This window comes from Arachis ipaensis, chromosome B8 (assembly GCF_059453495.1).
Source record: "Arachis ipaensis isolate K30076 ecotype BB chromosome B8, ASM5945349v1, whole genome shotgun sequence".
In the NCBI taxonomy this organism is placed as follows: Eukaryota; Viridiplantae; Streptophyta; class Magnoliopsida; order Fabales; family Fabaceae; genus Arachis; species Arachis ipaensis.
In genome coordinates this window covers 108011910-108036868 of record NC_142443.1, presented here as the reverse complement: position 1 = coordinate 108036868, position 24959 = coordinate 108011910, and the positions used below count along the sequence as shown (strand labels likewise).

At 31.0% G+C, this 24959-nt stretch overlaps 1 protein-coding gene across 1 annotated transcript; it reads left to right on the top strand.

The window, feature by feature from the left end:
- The first annotated feature begins 1293 nt into the window (after positions 1 to 1293).
- Positions 1294 to 20865, top strand: LOC107611191 (protein FORGETTER 1-like). Its single transcript, XM_088497674.1, has 33 exons — positions 1294 to 1755; positions 2459 to 2524; positions 2685 to 2858; positions 2941 to 3071; positions 3477 to 3553; positions 4072 to 4253; positions 4408 to 4491; positions 7620 to 7752; positions 8265 to 8325; positions 8411 to 8492; positions 9151 to 9282; positions 9385 to 9528; positions 9647 to 9743; positions 9835 to 9966; positions 11056 to 11112; positions 11577 to 11650; positions 11754 to 11923; positions 12095 to 12188; positions 13292 to 13389; positions 13469 to 13604; positions 13808 to 13914; positions 15232 to 15327; positions 15412 to 15499; positions 15591 to 15699; positions 15872 to 15983; positions 16166 to 16289; positions 16385 to 16462; positions 16539 to 16657; positions 17062 to 17115; positions 17188 to 17290; positions 19732 to 19860; positions 20198 to 20309; positions 20507 to 20865. Exons 1-33 carry the CDS (start codon positions 1351 to 1353, stop codon positions 20536 to 20538), a joined length of 3792 nt encoding a protein of 1263 aa, XP_088353800.1. The 5' UTR covers positions 1294 to 1350; the 3' UTR covers positions 20539 to 20865.
- Positions 20866 to 24959: the final 4094 nt, after the last annotated feature.

The window sequence follows — 24959 nt, the reverse complement described above, 5'->3', positions numbered from 1 at the left end:
TAAAGATATTTTTCTAAATTAGTATAATTATGTATTATTCATTAAATGCATTCATTTTAGAGAGAAAATAGATTCATGAAAAAGTGACACCTCACTTTCATTAGTCGGGGAAAACCTAACTTTAGTATATTAAGTATTTGAAATTACCACGTCAATTAATTACCACGTCAGTATTTCTGCTAAAATTATTAATGGTCAAGGTTATAATTAAAACATATTTGAAACGTGGACGAAAATAAAACAAATTAAACTTTAAAAGTATTTTAAAAATTTTTGAAAAATTTTCGGTACAAAAGCTACCCTCACCAAAATCGCTCCTGCTTTTTTAAGACGTTAATAGAAATATCCTTCATTTTTAATAACAACAAAGAGATTTCTAACATATTATAAAATTCGACAAAAATAAATAAAAAATATTATTTTTTTATATGTAGTAAATTATTTTTGTATTTAAAAATTGCTTATATATTTGATTCAAAATTTTATAAAAATAGTTAGATAACTATTTAATAGGTACATAATAAAATTAAATAAAAACTCGATTCCTAATTTTTTTTATTTTTTTGGTCATTAACAAAATTAATTACAAAAAGATTATTTAAATAAAATCACCAAATTTTAAATAGTCTCTAATTTAATTGCACCTTAATAATTTTTAAGATTGGAAAATATGCATTTTAATGATACAATTGGAAAATCATGGATGATTTTAATATAAATTTTCCAATTTCGGAAACAAAACTAAAATTTAACTCGATAAAAATATTTTAATTTTTTTTATTATACTTGTAAAAAATTATCAAAATTTAATTTATTTTAAATTTTTTTAAAAATATATATTTGATTTAATATTTTTATTCTATTTGAAATTTTTTAAAAATATTTCTATCAAAGATTTAGCTAATATATATTTTTAAGCACATAATAAATTTATTATTAATAAATTTTTTTTAATGTTTTTATTTAATAAATATAAAATAAATATATTAAAAATTTTAATTCTTTATATAATTTTTTTATTTTATAATCTTAACTGATATATCCTTATCAATTAAAAAAGTTTGGATATCATTATAGCTTGGTGAAAAATCTAGAGCGATTTTGATTGTTTAGCCAATTAAAAAAAGAAAAATAAAAATTGAAAAAAGTGAAACGCCACTGTATAGAGGAAAGGACGCAAGCGTGTCGAGTAAGTTTCCGCCAAATCACAAACCCATACATTTTGGCGCGCTTTCTTTCTTCCTTTGTTCATCTATTAACCACCCTCTTCGTTCCCTCTATTTCCTCCCACCACTTACTCATTCTCCCCCCCCTCCCCCTCTCTCTCTACGACTAACCTAATCTCCCAAAATGACTATACCATCGGCACCGCCGCCCTTTGCCCTAACTGTGCTCTGCGCCGGCTGCAGCACGCCACTGACCACGTCGATGAACGTCGTGGAGTTTGTTTGCCCTGCTTGCCAAATGCCGCAGCGGTTGCCGCCGATGCCATTACCACCACTTCCACCACCATCAGTATCACCGCCACAATCGCAACCACCAGTGCCGCCGGCTGGAGCGGCTGCGAAGAAGCGGAAACACGCCACGGAGACTAGCAAGCTACGCAAGAAGCAGAATGGCGGCTCTGGTTCAAGTAAGGTTGAGGTTCCATGCAGAGGCTGCAAAGGGGTTTTTTCCGTTCCAGCTAGTCTCACGAAGTTCGCTTGCCCTAAGTGTGGTGTTGAGAACCCCGTCGAGACCGAAGAAATCAACGAGGTGTATTTTATTTTTCTATTTTTTTAAATTCCGAACGCTTCTGTTTATTATTATAAAATCTCATTTTAAATAAAAAAAAAAAAGAAAAGAAGCTAGTTTGATTGATTTGACGTTGATTTAACAGGCGATGAATCTTCTTAATTTTTTTAACAATAGAAGGAAGTGTGATTTTTAATTTTTTAATTTTTTATTAGTTTCACTTATAAAATTAAAAATAAAAGTTTTATTTTATTTTTTTATTTGTTAAAAAAATTAAAAAGATCTATTTTATCGGAAAAGAAAGAGAAAGAGAGGATTTTTCATGTATTGTTTTAAATTAAATATTTCACCAGAAAACTAAATATTATCATCATTTATGGAACTATCGTGTATAATAATTTTTTGTATTTTATATTATTATTCTTCCTCCTAAAATTCTAGTTGAAAAATCAACCCTACTTTTTGTCCAAGCGTCTTATTAGAAAATTTTCCTTTTCTTTAAATAAAAAATAAGCATGCTTTTGTGGATGTGGTTTTTAGAATGGTTGTGACTTTATGTTGAATTTATTTGAGTGACGTTAATATTTGTTGAGTTGATGAGTCTAGCAGTCTAGCAGAGAAAGGGATATAGAGGAGACAAAAAAAAACTCTGCTCAATGTTATCTATTGGAAACAGGGAATTTTTTTATCTCAATATTTTAAATCAACATTAAACTAATAACAGCTAGCGGTTGAGGTTGAACGTGATGAAGATGAAGGCGGAACAGCAGGAGAAACATTTACAGATTATGTGAGTTAAAGATCCTCTCGATTGAACACCGGTGTTCCTTTATCTTTTATATATATTTTTTTTTAATGTTAACCAAATTAGCAAATAGATATTAACTATCCATTTCAAGCCTTGGAAACACAATTAGCTGCTCAAACTTTTCACGTTTCTCATTATTCAGCGGCCAGCAAAAGTATCTATGGGACCTCCGCACCCAGATCCTGTTGTTGAGACTTCTTCCTTGTCTGCAGTGCAGCCACCTGAACCTACTTATGATCCAATACTTAAAGATTATTTGGAAAGTTCAAAGGCTTTGTCATGCCTGCAGATAGAGACATTGGTCTATGCTTGTCAGGTTTGTCGTTTTTCTTTGACATTTATTGATAACAAATAATGATGGTTTGGCTTCTTGTCTATGATGCTCTTTTCCTCAACAGAGGCATCTTCTACACCTTCCAGACGGCACAAGGGCAGGATTTTTTATTGGGGATGGAGCTGGTGTTGGTAAGGGCCGCTCAGTTGCTGGGCTTATTTGGGAGAACTGGCAGCAAGGACGGGAAAAGGCGTTGTAAGTTCAGATTGCTGTCTGAACATACAGTCATGCATCTATATTGAAATTAACTAGTCTCTCGATCCTGAAATATAAGCAACTTTTTATCAAAAAGTTTGTCCAACAATGCTTGTCATTTGATTAGTTTAAGGATGTTTTAATATCTTTTTCCCCCTAGTTATACCTTTTTCATTAATTATATGCTTAATTTTGTTACTCCAAGCACTTCAAATGTTTTTTTGAAGTTAGTGATTTCTTAATATGCATGTTTTTGTCAAAAGTGACTTATATTTGTAGTTAAGGGAGTATAATTCACGATTTTGATGCTTGCTTATATGTGCTTGTAACCCTTTTTTTCCGTAGTATGAACTTGCATACTGGGATTTTTTTAAATGGCCCCTTTATGTTTCCATGATCATGTAGATGGATTTCTGTTGGTTCAGACTTGAAGTTTGATGCCAGAAGAGACTTGGATGATATGGGTGCAACTTGTGTTAAAGGTATATTATTTAGCTAAAGTTCTATTACATGCTAGCTTTTATGGTGTAGATATAACTAATGTCAGCATAGATGGTTCTTATAAGAGACTGACAGATGGGGATAGGAATCCTCCAAAACCCAAAATGCAGATAACTAAAGGAGAAGAGAAAATCCCAACTAGTGATATATTTCAAATTAGGAACTCCACAAAGATTTATTTATCTCCTGACTGCTTTTACCGAACAAAAATCATATGTTAAAAGGATTATCTGGTTCTGATTAGAATGCCTTGGGTAATCATAAAATAATGTAGGTCTTGGGTACACTTTTGATATGAATTATAGAGCTTCACCTTGTATTTGGCTTGCTGACTCTCAAGCTACATTTATTTTCTTGAAATTCCTTTTAGACGTTTATAGCATTATATTTATTTATTTATTAAGGTTTCGTTACAAACAGGGTGTTATTGTTTAATCACTATTTAAAAAGTTATTATGCAATATACATTTAACTGTCTTCCTTTTTTCGCTGGACCTAGTGCATGCTTTGAACAAACTGCCTTATTCTAAGCTTTCTTCGAAGTCTGTTGGAGTCAAGGATGGGGTTGTTTTCTCAACTTACAGTAGCCTCATAGCATCCTCTGATAAGGGTCAATCTCGTCTCAAACAACTTGTGCAGTGGTGTGGGCCAAAGTTTGATGGTCTTATAATATTCGATGAGGTTGGAAGATAATTGAATTATTTTCTTCCAAGTGAAAACTGTCAATTTTGTTGTTCGATTTCATATGATATTTTGGTAGTGATGAGTATTTCTTGTAGTATTTTTTTTGTTTGGTGTAACTTTCTGTTGCTAAGAGTGATCTGTTTAATTATAGTGTCACAAAGCGAAAAACTTGATGCCGGAAGCTAAAGGTGGTATGCAGCCAACACAAACTGGCAAAGCAGTGCTTGATATACAGGTTTCTGCTTAATGCTCTAATAATGCTTGGATTAGTACGGCAATTTCTGATATCATGTTTTATATGATTGTGACTAGTAATTCTACAGTGAGCCACAAAAGTATATATATATATATATATATATATTTCAGGGGAAAGAAGGTTAACCTAACTGAAAATTCCACAATTCATAAACTAGGAGCTGCCTGATAATTGATAAAGAAAGATAATATAAATCATAGTATTTCATGTATACACTGACATATTTTTTTTCATAAGCCCATAGTGATGAAGATAAGACCTATACAAATTATTGTAGTAGTTAGAAAACCTAAATTTATTTTTGTATACTTCTTTTTCTTGTTTTGATTTGTAAACTTCATCCTTGTTTCATTTTCTGCTTGCCTTTCTCCATCTCTTTACCTTTTCAATACATGGTAAGCAATCTCGTTCTATAATTTATGGAACCTAGAGATCTTTATGTTTTTATGATTCTTGTGCACCGGGTAGCCCTTTCTCTTTTGGTAATCTATTAGTAATATATTAAAAGAGAGCTAAAGATAGTTTCTAGATTTCTTGTTAGCCTTCTAGGTTTCTACAATTATACCACTCCAGCTTATGTGGCTAATTCATACAACTTGAGCACAATTCTTCTATCCTTGCATTATGTCATAGGATTTTCATTGTATTTTTATCTCCTCATAATAACCTATCTTTATATAATATTATAGGATTTTTTTTAACCTTAACTTTACATATTCTCTTACCCTTTATTTTTATGTAGGTTATACTATTGTTTTCAATGTTAATGTTAATTCTTTTTAATAGGTATAATTTTATTTAAAATTTAATTCCTTCTCTTTTCTTCTTATACTCATTACTCATTTTTATGTTTACTATATAAATCAATATTCACTTCATACATTTTCTTTATCTCCTCTCACATAATCTCATACCTTTCTCTTTCTCCTTCTCCCTCTCCATTCTTACTAATTTTTTGCACAATTAGAATTTGGTTGATGACCATAGTTTTTATTTTTTTATTTTTTAATTTGCTAAATGTATGTATTAGATAATTGTGTGATTATATTCATTAATTTTTTTATTTCATTGTGTAATTGTATTCATGAGTTATGTAGTGTCTTTGTCGCCTATATATAACTTCTTTTTCCTTAATTGAATATCGTTTTTAATTATCAAAACATTAATAATATTTACTAGATAAATCAACATTCACTTTACACATTTTCTTTATCTCCTCTAACATAATTTCGGACATCTTTCTCTTTCTCCCTTTCCATGCTTGCGAATTTTTTGCACAACTAGAATTTGGTTAATGGTCATAGTTTTTTTTTTTTTTTTTTTTAAATTTGCTAGGTGATTGTGTGATTGTATTCACTAGTTTTTCTATTTCTAATTGCATTCATAAGTTATATATTGTTTTTGTTGCTTATATTAGGTGAATAAATTTCAATTGAATGTTATTATTACTTATATAGTTTGATTTATATATAATTTTATTTTTTATAATCTTAAATTTTGAATTAATTTTTTTTATTTTAATTGTCATTTATCATCAACTTTTATAAAATTTAAATTAATTTTGATATGCTACTAAACAAAATTTTAAATTTCTAATCAATTAAATTTAATTCATATTATTATTCAATTGAATTACAAAGTAACGGTTAAGCACAATTATTATCTATATTTAACTGTATATTTTTTTTTGTATTTCTTTTTTGTTGAATAATAATATTATTAAATCATATATAAATTGCCAAATTAATAAATGTATTGTACAATATTTTTTACAAATTAACTTCTATGTTTAATATTAATTTACATATGATCTAATACATCCCTAAGCAGTATATATAGCATTTTAAATTTATATTATATAATATAATTAATTTAGCTCAAATTCGCGGGTCTTCATCTAGTTTACTTTATTTTGTTTATTTAATTTTTATTATGCAGCTTGTGGGGAGTGTTAGATGCTAGAGTATTTCATGTTGTGTCACATTATACGTAATGTTGGTATGTTGTGTATAAGGGCTAGGCTTGTTGGGGTTTTCCCATACTTAAACATGGCCTTGGTTATTGTCTTGCGCAAAAATTATGATAACTAGTGGCTTAACCGTTTTTTTTCTATTGTTGAATTTATAATTAAAGTTAAGTAAACATAATTTTGAGAAATTTATATTAGTAATTATTCAATTACTATTCATCAATAAAAATATGCACATTACAAAATAATTTCAATTCAATTGGTTATAAGTTGGATGATAGTGATTTCATGAATGAGGTAAGACTTATAAGAAGGGATGTGTGTTTGTGTTTGTACTAGGATGAGAAGGGAGGAGATTTTTTGTAAAACTGCCAAAAGGAGAACATGGAGGATGTTGGGTGAAGCGTTAGATATGCTGGTTGACATGGTAGTGTGCAGAACGGTAGTTTGAGGATTAAAAAGTGACCAAAAGGCAGTTTATTTTGCCTCAAGCCCTTTGTTAGTAGCAAAATAGACAGATATTTTGGTCCCGGAGAGTAGGGCTTAACATATTAGTCTGTCAAAAACAATTAGCCCATATTTTTGTCTATAAAAGTTGAAATGTGTTGCAAGAATTTTGTTATGAAACTAGAAGCGATGACTGAAACTACCAACTAGAAGAGCTATACTGTTATGGCATGATTGTCTTAGAAAGGTGACATGTATGCATTTGATGTTCTAGACTTCTAGGTACTTAGGTGTTATAATCAAAATATTGTGGGGATTATATTTACCAAAATGTTATTATCGTTTTTGCTAGTAAAAACAAGTAGGGTTATAGGGTCAAAGTCTTGTATAATAATTATTTCTCTTTCTTGTTTGTACAAAGTAGTAATATGAGGTTTATGTAAAATTTGCTAGTAATGTATGAAGTGTTCTGTGTGTCTTTTCATAATCAAAGTGATTTTTAAACATTTCCTACTAACTTGAATTTATAGAAAAGCTCTTCCACAGTCTTGGTTCATCTCTGTTTCTCTGTCTTCAATGTCTGTTGCTGTGTTTATCTGTCTTCAATGTTGTAAAATTTTCATTTTGTAATGATGAGAGATGAATTGCTATATTTTCTACTAAGCTTTCATAATCTGATTTGATTTGATAGGCTCAACTACCCGAAGCTCGTGTTGTTTATTGTTCTGCCACTGGTGCATCTGAACCCCGCAACATGGCTTATATGGTTCGACTTGGCCTTTGGGGTGATGGAACTTCTTTCTGTGATTTCAAGGAATTTTTAGGTTGAGTTTATATCTTTTTTTTTTTTTTGAAATATCTATTATAGCTACTTCTTTATATACTCTCTGTCCTCCCTTTCATGGATATGTTTTAGTTTTACCCAGTCTCTTGTATTTATTAGCTGTTGTACTCTTTTCAGAAGGAAATTCTGTTGTCTAATCGTTCATGTAATCTTGGCCATTCTAACATACATTAAAGATTGCTTAGTTTGTATTTGTTGTATCATATAGCAAAACATATAATATTTTTATTTTTATTATTCCTAGACTATAAATATACTCATATTCTCATGTGGAAATTTGTGCAAAATAGTGGTAATGGCTTCTCTTTGTATCCTTTTTAGTGCTAGATAATTTATTTATTTTTGGTTGTTTAAATTCCCATTGCTGCTTTGTTTGGAACAGCTTTGGAATTGCTTAGTTTCAATGTTCGTCTATGTACCTGTTTGATTAATTCATGTATGTTGGCTCAGACCCCGTAATCTTTTTATCATTCTCATGGTATATACATCCAGGTGCACTTGACAAAGGGGGTGTAGGAGCTCTAGAACTAGTTGCCATGGACATGAAAGCAAGGTTATATTATTTTCACATATGCACCCACTGCAGCCTTATGCACATGTATGCATGTAATATATATTCTTAATCTTTATGATTTCAGGGGAATGTATTTATGTCGGACCCTTAGCTACAAGGGTGCTGACTTTGAAGTTATTGAAGCACCATTAGAGGATAAGATGATGGTATGAGTCACTGCATAAGCTGAACTATTATCTGCGATGATAGAGTAAGCTAGTAAGATAGCTTAAGAGAATAGAAACTAGAATAGAGACTGCTGTGCTTGCTAGGATTAGCTTGCTGCTAGCTCTCATAACAGATTACAGTTTCTTAGAAATCAATCTCTCTCTTTAATCGAATATGATATGTTGTTTATTTCTACTAGAAAATATCAATATCATGCACTGTCGATATGTTTATCTGGACATTCACAGCTTGAAATGCCATATGTTTTCACTTTTCAGTATCTTGAACTTAAAATGTGACTTTTTTTTTAATTCTGCACATTTTGACTGGTATGCTCTACATTCTGTTTTGTATGGTTCTTTTCTAAGTAGGAGTTCTCGCACCAGTTATAGGACCTTTATTCTTCCAAAAATGTGGAATTGAGAAACGATGTATTTTTCATTGAACCTTTAGACATAAGTTGTGAATTTTACATCTCTGTGGTAGGAGAGAAGGACTGCCTTGTATACATAATAAAGAATTAAAGATATATGGGCATCAGTCATCACCTGCACATTATTTAAAAAGTAGTTCTATTTATTATGTTTAGTTTCACAATTATTTTCTGATTTGAATATTGTCAGCTGATTATGTAATTGATCTTATCAAATTTCTTAGGACATATATGAAAAAGCTGCAAAATTTTGGTCGGAACTGCGCGTGGATTTACTGTCTACAACTTCCAATGCCTTCTTAAATGTGAAATTTGATTCACGTACACTGTGGAGATTATACTGGTCATGCCACCAGGTAAGGATTGGTGCTTAATGACAATCTTAGTTTTGATATCTCATTGATGCTAATATTTTGTTTGTTTTGTTTTATTTGTCACATTTCAATGCAATGCTGCAGCGTTTCTTTAGACACGTGTGTTTGTCTGCTAAAGTACCTGCTACTGTGAGACTAGTGAAGCAAGCATTGATGGAAGATAAGTGTGTAGTTATAGGACTGCAGAGTACTGGGGAAGCCAGGACTGAAGGAGCTGTGGCAAAATACGTGGGTATTTGGATTCTGTTGCCGCTCGCTCCATGTAAACCAGTTTTTCTCTGATGTCACTACTTCACATGATTTTTATTCTTCGTTTTTCTTTTTCTTTTTTTTTTCTCCCTGATAGGGTTTTGAACTTGATGATTTCATTTCTGGGCCTCAAGAGTTGCTGGAAAAATTTGTAGATGACTGTTTTCCATTGCCAGAGAACCCCGAACTTCATGGTATATTTGGGCCTTGTTTTGCAAGTTCCATCTTGTACGTATAATATATTTTCCATTTATTTGATCAAATTTTTTTTCTGTTCTATTATAGAAAAGGATGCATTGCTTGATCTCGAGGGGATGGGGCACTCAACGAGTCCTTGTGTATCAGGAAAAGTAAAGGGCAGGAACATAGCTAAGGTGCATCCTTCTAGTAATATTGAAAGTTACGAAGAATCTGAAAGTGAGTGTCTCAAAGCAAATTTTAATGAATTGTGTTTCATTTCTATCCTTTTTCTTATTTTGTTTGTGCTGATTTTGGTATTAAGTCATTTCACATACTATTTTGTCATTATGTAAGTTGGTCATAGCCGTTTGGTTGGTGATAAAGGGTGCCAATTAGCAATCATAAAATAAAGTTTTCTTTTTTCAATAAAAGAAATAAATATCTATCTATTAATATAATTTATTCTTTGTTTTCTTGTCCATTTTAAGAATTTATTCCATGAATATTAATAATGTGCAGTAGTGGAGTATACAAATTAATACAAACAGAATTACATCATAAAGAAAGTGCTGTTGCCACTTAGGTTCAAGGGAACTTTTTTCCTTGGGTAGAACTAGGAAGCAGTTTATTTTTAAAACTCAAATTAGAACTCACCGTGCACTAGTTTTTCTTATAGACTTGTGAGATTGTTACGAAATGCTAGTAAGTCACCCAAATTCTCACAAATGTCTAGGGATTCTGACGAATCTATTTCTATCTTATTTGTTGTCAAACTAAGTTCTCTAGTTACTTTGAACTAACTTGGAAACCTAACATTTAGGTGCCACATTTTCTGTTATATGTAGTAATTCCTTTTAGTTTATTCTGCACCACAATCGAAGACACTGATGTGTTTTCAATGCAACTGTGATTTATAATCGATTGACAACTCTGTATGATTTTGGATAAGCCTTCAAAAACTGTATGTTTGTGATAAAAAGCAGCTTCTAAAAGAAAAATAATTATCTTTTGATGCCTTTGCTTTTAATTAGAGAAGCTTATCCAAAAGCTACACAAATCTACGTTGTACTGTTCTTTTATAACGAAGTATGAAGAGAATTACACACAAGATTGTCTTTAACAAAATAAAATTTTCCTAGTTTGGCTTCTTTTTGGTAATGATTAGATTTAAAAAAATTAAAAGATGCTAGGTGACTGAGAAGCTCCCAAGAATGCTGTTAAGTTAATGGAGTGTCTAAGATAATGTGGAAGTAGTGATGCATTTCTTCAGCACATGCTGACCTCACATGATCCTCCATCTTTGATTTTACCACTATATTGATGCAGCTGACACTGATCCTGAAATGGATGAATCTGATTATGAACCAGAAGGTGAAGAGAGTGGTATGTTTTCTGTCATTTTTATATAGAATTTAATTTTGATGCACTATCAGTATAAAGTAGTTTTACACGTGCATTCAGTCATATAACACCACATTAGCAAAAATAACTTTTTTTTACATTTACCACGTAAATCGTCATCCAAAAGAATGCATGACTGTGTAAAATGTTTATACTATCTGTGCATCAAAATTAAACTCTATTATATAATGGATCTGTAATGTTTCTGTATTGTGCAATACTAGAATTAGTTTCACCTGTTTGGGTTACTTTCTGTAAATATTGTTTATATATAGTCTAAAAAAATATAATAAAGTAAATTAAAGAACATTGTTTTATATATAGAAAAATCACTGTTTTGAGGAGTTCTTATGTAGATGCTGATGAATATCTTTAAGTTCTGGTAATATAATGACTGTAATATCTGTTGCATGGCCTCATTTGACTTGACTATTGGGTTGGTGTAGCTGCCTCTGCTCTTGAATCTAGTGACTCTGATTATGATGAGCTTCAGACATGTGAATTATGCAGCTTAGAGGAGGTATCGTTTTAATTTATTTATTTATTCATTCATTTTTCTAATGAAAAGGCTTTTTTGAATTATCTTAACTCTAGAGATGTTGGACTTGCAATTTTCATTGCAGGAAAGGCATAATTTGCTTTCATGCTCTGGCTGTGGTAAACTGGTCCATCAAGAATGCTTAAGTCCCCCAATTCACAATTTAACTCCAGAAAAATGGTTATGCACTGTGTGCAAAGGAAGAACAAATGACATCCAACCAGGTCCTGGCTACCTAACTGAACTCAAGAAGAGGTTTGGCACATGTTTTAACGAATTCTGCAACTGTGGTTTTAATGGTATTTGTGTTGAACTATTTACAGGATCAACTGCAAGGCACATTGAATTAAAGCAACTATGACTATAATTGGAAAATAGATGGTTTATTTTGGCAGTGATTATTGTTCTAATGAACTTTATTTACAGGTATGATGCAGCTTTGGACCACAAGACAAAACTGTTAGAGACTATTCGTAAATTAGATCTTCCGATCAATCCCTTGGATGATATTATTGATCAGGTGACGGGAATTTGTGTTTATTCATCTCGCATCACAATGATTTGCAGTTTACTGGAGCTTATATTCACTTTGCTATCTCGTACATACTCCTTTTTACATCCTGGAGCATTTTAACATGATCTTCCATCATGTTACAATTATTTTCACATATTTGGTTAAGTGGCATGAAATACATAACGTAGCACTCCCATCATCTTGAACAATTGCTTCTAAAATGCTTATATTATTTTGTAATGGCTCAAATGTATTTTTATATCAAATAAAAATGTTCAACCTTTTATGCTAAAGGTTATATGCTTAGCAGATGGTTTACCAATCATCACAAAAATAAAAAAAAAAATATCTAATCTTGTAAAGGCTTTAGTTTGTCCTCTGACATGATTTATTATTTATTTTACCACATTACATTAAAATAGTAATAGAAATTTATTTTTAATTCTCACTTTTTTCTTCTGTTGCCTAAAACTCATAATCTCAACAAAGATGAATAAGAGCATGTTGACAGCAGAATACTGAGAAATATCCAAGTTATGATAAATTGGTACTTCTTATGTCAAAATAATGAGTATTAGCTAGGTTAGGAGAAAGAGAACATACCATGTTTTGACGTTAGTGAAAAAAGCAAGGAGAATTCACATTGATCCTTGAAACAGATGCTGGACACTAATTTGATCCTGAAAAGGTTTGCAACATTAGTTTGATCATTAAATGTTTACCTTACAACTTATTTGGCATGCTAGCCTCAGTGATATAACTGCTAGGTACTGTTTGATATCTCCCATAATGTTATAATATGCAATATTATTTGCAATTGTTGAGATTGACCACCAATTACTCTACAAAAGAGTTGCAAGATAGCAATTTGTCCAACAAAATCTTGTATCTTCAATTTCGTCATCTAACAATTTGTTTTTATCTTGTTTGTCCAAATATAATTTATAGAAACAATGATTTTGTATGGTCAATGGCCTACTTGATCTAGAGGGGAGAAATTTTGAGTGATTAATTTATTAATTTACCTTATTTATAAAATCAGTATATTTGTGCCAAAAGTATCTTAACTATGATTCTCTACTGATCATTAAAATTACAATTTTGTGTAGTTAGGAGGCACTGAAAAAGTTGCTGAAATCACAGGAAGAAAAGGCAGGCTTGTGAGGGCCCCTTCGGGAAAGGGTGTAATTTACGAGCCTCGTAACAAGTGAGTTGTTTTTGGCTCCCATTCTATTTCAAACTACTTTTCTTCCCCACTGAATTATCTTGTCTTTTTTCCTCTACAGAAAAGATATCAGTATGGAGATGGTAAACATGCATGAAAAGAAGCTTTTTCTGGATGCTAAGAAGTTTGTTGCTATTATATCTGAAGCCGGATCTGCGGGTTTTTCATTGCATGCAGATAGAAGGGTTATTAATCAGGTATATCAACCTGTTTTGAATAATGAATAGAAGTTCTTCAATAGCTTTTGTAAGTTTAGCTTTATCAATCTACAATATTCCATATCTATGATATGTTTGCCCTTTTTGTGGAAATATGTTTACTGTAATCGTGACTGAAATCTTTAAATCATATTTATTTATTTTTCTTTTTCTGTTGTATGATCTTTCCCTCTATGAAACAGAAAAGAAGGGTTCATATAACTTTAGAACTTCCTTGGAGTGCTGACAAAGCAATTCAGCAGTTTGGAAGAACTCATCGATCAAATCAAGCTTCAGCTCCAGAATACAGGTCAGTGTGCAGTTTTTGTTAAATTATCACTTTCCTGCTTACTATTTTGGTTTCATTGTTAGCTGAACTAGAATATATTATTGTCGGAGTTCAAAATTTGCACTTGTTAACAAGAAGGTCAAGACTTTGGTTGATGTTATTTTTGTAGTTGAAAAAGTATTATGGAAGAATAAGCTTGCATTATGAGTTTATGTGATGGAGGATGCTTTCCATATGAGAACAAGTTTGTATATCAAGTATATATGTAGTGTATTATAGTACAAGGAAGTAGTGCTCGAGTTTGAAAGGCATTCTTCTTTATATGGACTGAGAACAAGTTTGTATATCAAGTATATATGTAGTGTATTATAGTACAAGGAAGTAGTGCTCGAGTTTGAAAGGCATTCTTCTTTATATGGACATAATAAATGTTATCATAGATCCTATGACAAAATTAAAGAATCTTAGGTTTGTTCCTGACTCCACCATTGCTTCTGTCTTTAGATCAAGTGTCTAGTCATACGGTGAGTTTGGAAAGGTGAATGATGAATTGTCTTTATAAATATGGGGTTCTTAGTGACCAAACATGGTTGGCTGCCTCCCTTAGTATGGTTCTTTAAGAAATGAGAAACAAAATGTGAAAATCAAAGACCAATGGGGCTGTGAAAGAAAAACACTTGTAGTAGTCTGACCCTTCTACCATAACTTGAAACCTTGGAAATTTTGCATTAATTTTTCATTCTTGTCAGGTATCCATTTGGTATCTTGTACAAAGAAATAAAATAACGGTTATACTAAATGAGTATTGAATCAAATTGACAAAATGACACCATTCAAAACCCAGTCCTTTTAAACTATCATGCTCGTTGGGGATTGCTTTGCTCCCAAAGAAACCACTGGCTATGTTAGGGACGCAGCAACCACTCAACACACATGCCTTAATTAATACAGGTCAAAACTGCCATAATAATATGAATATCTTTATTTAGTAAATCCTTTACCCACTTGTTCCATCTGCAAGAAATCACGATGTTGTATTTCATATCATATTAATGCTAATCCTAAGATGTCATACTTGATACTCTATGATATAATATGATTGTATCCTGATTTCTAGCACCCTTAATACCTTTTAATGCATATGACTCAAAATATCCACAGCTAAAGTAGAAGGAACCTAGGCAAGTTTATGTTGCACGACAGACCACCTGTTGGCATATCACTAATAATATTAAAAGAATGTGACATCATACTTGATGAAGGAACTTTGTTCTTGTTGATACGCCTTTCTAGATGATGCACCTATTTAGCCAATCTCAATGAGTAAATGCTCTGCAGGGTGCTCTTTAGTAACCTTGGTGGTGAACGAAGCTTTGCATCTGTTGTTGCTAAAAGATTAGAATCTCTTGGTGCTTTGACTCAGGGGGATCGCAGGTAAGCTGGATTATCTACCTTTTTATAATGATTGCATGAACAAGTTGTAATTTCTTTGTCAATGTTATTTTTGATGCATGACAGGGCTGGACCTTCATTAAGTGCTTACAATTATGATAGTAGTTATGGAAAGAGGGCTCTAATGATTATGTACGAAGGAATATTGGAACAGGTTTTGTAATTTCTACGTTGTGAAAATTATGTAGTTCTGTTATAAACTTATATTCAACTTGAAGTTTTATTTACTTATAAATGTGTTTTAGGATTCTCTTCCTGTTGTTCCTCCTGGATGTTTATCTGACAATCCTGTTACAATCAATGAATTTATTATGGAAGCAAAAGCTGCTCTTCTATCTGTTGGAATAGTTAAAGGTACAATTATTAATTCATTCTTTCACTTCACCCAATATCAGATGGAGTAATGAAATAATAATCATCAACTTTTTAACTATATCTTAGGGTTGGTCATTGATTATTTAAGTTTATTTTGTGAGGCAATATTCAACTCTTCTCTCGGCCATATTTCTGGCTTCTTTTTTTTTAGGATATGAGGAACATTCTGGAAGTTTATCTGGCTACATTAGTGATAATGATATGCAAGATGTTCGGCGATTCCTCAATCGGCTTCTAGGACTTCCTCCTGATATTCAGAATAGGTCTGTTGGTTAACCTTTTTAGTGACAGTTATGTATTCAACAGACTAGAATATATGAAAATCTCTCATAGTAGATTCTCTCATTTTGTCTATCCCTTTCTATAACCATGTTATCAATATAAACATATGATTCTTGTACTTTAAGCATTAGATTCAGTTTGCTGATTACTACTCTGGCAACAGGCTTTTTGAATTATTTGCGAGCATATTTGATCATCTCATTCAGAATGCTCGCATTGAAGGTAACCTTGATACAGGCATTGTGGATATGAAGGCTAATGTTGTAGAACTACAAGGGACTCCAAAGGTTTTCCACTTGCACGAGAGTTTTGCTGCTATTACTTTGTTTATTGTTATTTTTTATATTAATATAGTGTGGAGAGAATTTTCATTGTTGTGCAGACAGTTTATATTGATCCAGTGATGGGGGCTTCAACGGTTCTGTTCACTTTCATCTTGGATAGGGGGACCACATGGCAGGTGCCATTGTTTTCCATGTCATCCAAAATAATTAGTATTTATTCTTACATTTGCTGACTTGTTATTTATGTGTCAGCTGGCAACCTCCATGCTGAATGAGAAGCAGAAGGGTGGGCTTGGATCAGTCAATGATGGTTTCTACGAGTCTAAGAGGGAGTGGTTAGGAAGGCGTCATTTCATTTTAGCATTTGAAAGGTATAATAACAATTTAAGTGTTTGTTATATGCTTCTCGTAGTTTGAATTTTATTATAGTTTCCGAATTCCAATCATCATGTTAGGTCAACATGTCATATTTAAAATCTTAAGCTTGTTTTACAGTCACACTCGTAGAAATACAAATGATGATGTGTTACTTTAGTTCCATATCAGATATATATGGCCTAAATAACATTTGCAATAGATTGACCAATTCTGCCCCGAGGTAGCATTGGGTGTGGAGTCATGCTTAAGAAGTTTATGGATTTTTGTGTTATACTGTCTTCTGGTGTTTTCCAAAGGTTTCTCGAGATGTACGATACATACTGACAGAGGCTTTCCTTATTCATTTACTGATGCCATTATTTATTATTATTAATTTTTTTTTCTCATTGCATTTCAGTTCTGTTTCGAATATGTATAAGATAGTTCGCCCTACTGTTGGAGAATCCTTTCGGTATGTATTAGATAGTTTGTAATACTTGCTGAGCCTGAGTCTGTAATGCTTATGCATTTTCTCCATTTACAGGGACATGCATCTGTCAGAATTAAAAAGGAAATATAAAAAAGTTTCATGTTTAAAGAATGCTCAAAAAGGATGGGAAGTGGAATATAATGTTTCATCTAAACAGGTATTCATCCTCATTAAAATATTAAAATCTCATGGGTTGAGAGAACGACAAGTTCTGCTTTCTATGTTGAAACTGATCCAGATCTGCTTTGATACTCATTTTAAATTTGAGTTGTAGACTGTGTTTAGTTGTAACCAAGATCATCTATATTATTTATAAAGGATATTATAATTGCAATATTTGATCCCTCAAGTACTTGTCTAGTCAATATTGTTTATTTTGCGATCTTCAATCAAATACCTGTTAATATTTTGATAATATATTGATAACTGCTAAGAATTTATATTAGAAGTGGAACTATTTTTTTTTTTTTTACTTTAAAAATTCTGAATAAAATAGTTTTAAAGACGAAAGAATCTTATAATGTATATTAAAAAAATTTAAAAATTCATTATATATATGTATGTTTGAATTATTATTTCTTTAAATTTTGGTTGGTTATTTTTTACATAAAATAGATGCACGGAAATTTAAACTTAGACAATCATATCATTAGTCCTTTCTTTTTTTGTTTCATATTCATCTTATTTATTAGTAGCTTCACTTTTAGGATCAACTTTATGCTCCACTGCAGATAAAAATTTCTTTTCATTTCCCTAAATCAATGACAAACCACCAAAAAAAGGAGTATGCTTAGGTAGTAAGAGTCATGTTGGTTGCTGTTTGGGCTGTTGCCTTTGAATATTTCTTGAACTTAACTTTGTTCATAACTTTAAAGTTTGATGATTTGGCCTAATGAAGTTCTAATATATTAGCTTGTGATGATGATTATTAGCAATAGCCTTGCTAATTTTTCTTTGCATTTGTGTTCTTCCTAGAAATTGATTCTGCAATAACTGATGCGTTTCTGAGTCACTGACAAGAATGCATATAGCACTAGTGCAGTATCAGAGAACTGTTTCAATTTTTTTGTCTAATTTTAGATTCAGAGGAAGTTTCACTTGAGTTATCAGTTTGTGGTTTTCTTCAAAAGAGGCTTTAAAATCCCCAAGTTTTCTAGTTTTGAAAAAGGGATGTCAAAACAGCTGTTTATCCAATATAATATTTTGAATCCACTCATTTTTTTCTGCCACAGTAATGATACATCTTACTTCTGTGACTTTCGGTTGTTCTTAAATCGGATTTTTTTTAGTCCAACAAATAAATTTTATTAATAAGAAACAAATCATCCAAAGATACGGATAACAAAAGTTCCACTTTAAAGAAGACAATAATTGACAAAAGAACGACTATCCAGGGGGTAAAGCTTTTTTCAGCACTCATGTCTAAGATCTCTCCAAGACTTGTTTTGCTCTTTTTTTTTTCCCCCTTTTTCATTGTGTCCTTTGTTTTTGTATTTTTTTCCGTTTTGAAAATTTGTGTTAGTACTATAATATGGGGTCCAATGGCCACATATGGGACCTGAGTCTGACATTGAAAGTAGGAGACTTGGCTAGGTTTTATAAGGACTGGCTGTCCAGTCACGATAGTTAGCTATATGGTCATGTTTTGTTTTGTTTTTGTATTTAGGATAAAGTACTATTTTGGTCCTTAACGTTTCAAACGTCATATTTCTGTCTGAAAGTTTCAAACAGGTTTAATGTAGTCCTACCGTTAAATTTGACACTAATAGTTAACGGAATGAGTGACGTGAACGTTAATAACGTTATTAGTTAAGTCATATCTTCTTTCATGTATTATAAAAACATAACCAAATCTTCTTATAACACTTCTTTTCCTCAATTTCTTTTTTGTACAAAACTCCAAATCCTAATAATCAATCGTCAACGCACTTCAAAATCAAAGGAAAAACTTTTATATTAATGATTGTTGGTGTATTGATTTTACTTAATACTGAAATCGAATGTTGTTGGCTCTTCAATATGCGAATTGTTTGTGTCAAATTTAATGGTGAGACAATATTTAACCCGTTCAAAACTTTTTTGGGACTGAAATAGGACATTTAAAAGTTTGTGGGACTGAAATATGATGTTTGAAATGTTTGAGACTAAATTAGGATTCGATCTAAACGATGGGGACTAAAATGATACTTTATCCTTGTATTTATTTTTGTTTTGATATTTTTTTACTACTATAATATAGGGTCCAATGGCCACATATGGGACCTGAGCCTGACATTGACAGTACGAGACTTGGCTAGGTTTTATAAGGACTGGCTCTCCAATCACAATAGTTAGTTATATGGTCATGTTCTCCAAGGTTCTTATCAATTGGTACCTTCTATATCTTTAGAACAAGTGCAGAAAGATGATGTAGTGTTTAAAACCAGGAAAATAATAGGACATAGTAGAAGGGAACAATAATGATATATCCCTATCCATGCATGGAGAATTCACAACCCTATTTTAGTACCCATAAACGTTGTAACAGCATGAGGAACTATGTAATATTTGTAGAATCCAAGCTAATGTGATTTGTTGGTTCCTATCCTTTGTTGGCAGTGCATGCACGGTCCCAAATGTAAGCTTGGCAACTTCTGTACTGTTGGCCGAAGTCGGCAGGAAGTAAATATCTTGGGTGGTGCTATTCTTCCTCTTTGGCGAGCTATTGAGAAGGCCCTTTCTTTGCAGGTATTTAACCAGTATGTAATATATCTCTTTGGTTCAATGATTCAATAGGCCCTTTCTAAGCTGGTAAGTAAATGGTGAGCTTTGCAGTATGGAAATAGTAGCCAATGGCATTTAGCATAGAAACTTTTCAACTGTGAACAAGTTCCTTCTTCCACCACAAGAGTTTGATCATGTGAAGCTGTGGTTTTTGAATCTATGGAGAGCATTGCTAAATTTTTTTTCTTGATGTTACATGTAACTGCTATGATGCCTTTTTGGACTCATCAGAATTTACATCTCTAAATCTACATATGCTTATGTAAAAGAAATACTCATCTACAGATTTAAATCTGTACAGTTTCGCCGAAACCATAGGAGGCTACGTGTTGTTCGCATTGAGACTTCTGCTGATAACCAGCATATAGTTGGCGTTCTTGTTCCTAATGCAGCTGTTAAATCCGTCCTTCAAGGTTTCTCATTCTATCTCCCCTATCCTTAAATGCACACATTCAAAGCTGTGAACATGGATCCCATATATATGCTTGCATAATGAATTCTGTTATTTTACTTGAGAATGTTAGAAAATTGGAATGTCTTATTGTTGGCCGCAAGCTATTCTGTTAGCATGTTGATCTCATAATTTTGTTATTCTGTTAATGATTTGTAGGTTTGGAATGGGTTCCAGCTGATGATAATTGACCCGTGACACTAGACAGGTCACTTTGTTTTTTGGTGAAGTGGCAAAAAGATGCTGCCTTCTCATGTTGCTTGTCCCTAGGTATTTTTTGGAAAAAGGTTAAACCTGGTTGTTGAATACTTTTGGAGGGAAACAGACTCATCCTCAGTGTCATGCAATATAGTTGGCATGATTTTGTTACCCATTTTTTGGTATATAATTTGATGTATAGTGTTGAGGGTGATGCTGATCACTAACTAAAACATAATAGTTGACTAAGTTCAGGGTTCAATATGAACAAGGTTGTATTATATCCCATACACTATTATCAAAAGCATGGATAAGGTAAATATACATGTCCGGAGAAACCAACGATGATTCATAAGTCATAGCCTGCATGACATTATAAAATTCTCCATAAGCAAAAGCCTGCATGACATTATATATACGCTGAAGTTTGATCACTATGCCAACTACTCAAACAAACTCGGAGTTGCCTTTAGAAAAAAATTCACTCTCCTCTTTTGAGAAATGTTAGAATGACATTCTTTTTTTCTTCTATTTATAAAATGTATATTTTTTTTATAGCTTTTAAAAAATCTCCTCTTTAATTTATTTTAAATGTTGTGTTAACTCATGTTAATTTTATTCATTTTTCAAAAAAAAAAAATTGTTTTTTACAAAAATATTCTTTAACAAAAATTTTATTTTTTTAATCTTTAAATTTTACTTATCAAAATATTTTTTAATAAATTATTTTTTTATTGATTGAATTATATTTTTACCAAAATATTTTTAAAAAAATTTAATAATTAAATTATAATTTTTAATTATTAAATTATGATTTTAGTAAAATTTTTGTTAATTATTTTTATAGTTTACTATTAATTTTTTAATATCAATTTATATTATTTTAATATTAAATAAAAAAATTTTAGCCCTGTTAATATGTATAATAATTAATATTTATTGATATCAAAAAATAATTATACTAAAATTTTTTTATTTAATATTAAAATAATATAAATTGATATTAAAAAATTAATAGTAAACTATAAAAATAATTGTTAATGAAAATTTTGGTAAAATTATAATTTAATAATTAAAAGATTATTGAAGGGTATTTTAGGAAAAATAATTTAATTATTGACTTTTTTTTAAAATATTTTGGTAAAAATATATTTTAATCAATAAAAAAATAATTTATTAAAGAGTATTTTGACAAACAAAATTTAATAACAAAAAAATAAATTTTTTGTTAAAGGGTATTTTATAAAAAATAATTTATTTTTCTCGAAAAATGGATAAAGTTAATATTAGTTAATACAAAAATTTAAAATGAATTAAAGAAGAGATTTTTTAAAAGTTATAAGGAAAAGAAATATATATTTTATAAATAGAGAGAAGAAAAATATCATTTTAACATCTTTCATAAGAGAGAAGTGGAATTTTTTCATAATTTTATTATTACTTTGTTGTGTGTGTGGGGTAAGAATTTGATTATTTTATACGGATTCTGGATTACGTACTAACTTGAGCTTTTAAGTTTTCGGCTTGATTACCATAACTTCGTTATATTACGTGAAGACCGAAAAGAGTTTGATTCTTGTATAATATACGTTAATTATTGTGGTTGCATCAAAATAATCCGTGTCAAAGAACAAATTTGCTTATGGTAAAAGTTTTGATTATTCTTTTACGGAAAAAATTGATAATTTTATTTCTTGTTGCAAAGAGTTTCGTCATTTTGTTAGAAAAATAAACAAAATATGTATAAATATATATAAGTACATAAGAATGAATTTTTAGTATTTATAGATCAGTTTTATTATCTAAATGATATATATGCCTGAGTAAAAAGATTCTAAAATAAATGATTGCAAGTGAATAATAAAAAAGAAAAGAAAAATATCAATAGATCATTTGTCATCTATTAGAATAATTTGATGTGGTGGCACAATATATGAGGTAAGACTAAATAATAAAATTTATTGAAAGACTACATGGAACTTATTTTAATTAGATTAAGACGTGTATTAAATATAATAGGAATAATTGGAGTTTTATTTTAACATTTTCTATATCTAATATTAAGGTATATAAAATTATTTTGGCAATTAATACATAAATCTTATATTCAAATGAGAAATAATAATGATAAGCTATAATCAGGGACGGTTCTTCGTACACTGGTGTCAATTTAAATTTTTTTTGAATAGTATATGATAATAATATTTATTTGTCCTCATTAGATATTAAATTTGACTCCACAATAATTTTTTACTCAATTTTTGGTACTTAATCATCAATTTAAAAATTTTATATTAGAAATTCGGTAAAATAATCAATTCTCAAATTTAAACGAAATTAGTGTTCTTTTTTAAAAATCAACTCAAAAGAATATTATTTATCTTCTTTTCAAATTAGCTTTAATTTTTGCATAGCAACTGTATTAATTGAAAGAACTTTTTTAACTATAAATATCAATAAGAGTCGACTTCTAATTGTGTTAGGAAGTGAATTTTCAAATAATTATTTAGTAATATAGATATAAAAAGAAAGAAATTTTGATGGTAGTGTTAAGAGAAAAATTATTTAATTTTTTAAAATATAAAATCTAAAATAATAGAATTTTAAATTATATATTATTATTATTTAAATTACTATTTTAGTATTATAATTTATATATTAGATATTTTGAAGGCTAATCATATTTTATAATAATAAAATATAATCATAACAATAATCATATTATATGTACATAAAAAATAATTATTTGTATAAAATATATATTAAAATATAAAATACACATTAAAAATAAATTAAACAATACATATATTTATACACAGATATATAATAATTAATAGATAATTTAATATTTATTATTTTATATACACATATTATTTTTATTATAAAAATATTATGATGTTATATAAATTTTGTTCCCACTACTAAAATTTTTTGGACCGTCACTCACTATAATAAACTATTTTTCATTAAATTTAATAGTTGTGTGGATAAAGGCTATGAAGGGCTGCTGCTTTGCTGGTGATGATGGTGCTGGAGTTGTTGGATTAAGCAAGAGAGGATATGTTTTGCAAGTGAAAGCAAATAGCCTGGTTAAGATGAGAAATGAATGGTATGAATAAGTGTTGAGTGTGCCACAAATTAAAGGAAAAATAATGGTTTAATGAGTTAATGAGAAAGCCAGAAGAAAAAAAGAAAATGAGTTAATGAAAAAAGCTAGAAGAAAGGGTCCTATTGGCTTATAGTGATTTTACGAGCAAGAACTCTATAATATATTCACGTGACATTTTTAAGTGTATCTCTAGCTTTGTCTCTTCGTAAAGAAAATAAAGTTTTTATTATTGTTTAAGAGGTCGAAATTCGAAACTAGGGATGTCAATGGGGCAGGGCGGGGGCGGGGGATGTCTCCCTACTCTCCATCCTCGCCCTCAGATTTGTTCCCCATCCCCGCTCCATTCTCCGCCGTGGGGGAATATTGCTACCCATCTCCATTCTCCACGGGGCCCCATTCTTCGCGGGGACCCTATTCCCCATCTACATAATAGTTCTAACTAATTATTAATTTCCATATGAATAGAGCTGCAAGTATCTATCTTATACAAAAACTACAAGATTTTATACAAAAAGTCTAAATGACACGATGGTGACTTCTTTCGAAATAACACAATGGGGGGACGCAACAACGAGTCAAAGGAAAAAGCAGTGGACGAGGTGGGAGACGCGGCAACAGAGAAGAGAATGAACACGACGGCAGAGTTACGAAAAGGAACGCCGCAAATAGAAATTACGACGCAGTAAGGGTGATGGCACGGTGAGGTGTGACGATGCGGTGAGAAGGGTGACGAGGGGGTGGCTGCAAAGAAGTTGGATGGAGTATGGACAGCCTTAGGGATCTCTGAATTCAAAAAGGGTTATGCAAATAAAGATTAGGAGTTTTGGGTTTCTATATATATGTGTGTGTGAGAAATGACTAAAAAACATACATGAGAAATAAACTATTAAAGATAATTCAAGGAATTCATAAATTTCGGGGAATAGCGGGGACGGGGCGGGGATCCCCGCTCGGATCCCCGCGCCTGCTTCGGGAGAATTTCGTCACCCATCCTCATCCCCGCGGAAAAAATTCCCCACAATCGAATCCCCATTCGGAGCAGTCCCCGCAGGAATCCCCGCGTCTCGGGAAATTTTGCCATCCCTACTCAAAACTTATTAAACAATATTTCAAATGCATTGTGGGTTAATCAACCAAAAAAAAATGCATTGTTGGATTTATATCAGGGTTTTAGAACTGAATCGATTATTAAATTGATAAAAATAAAATTTAACGGTTTAAAGAATTAATTAAAGTCTAATACGAATTGAACTACATAATAAATAATTAATTATTTATAAAATATATTTTTTATGTTTATTATTC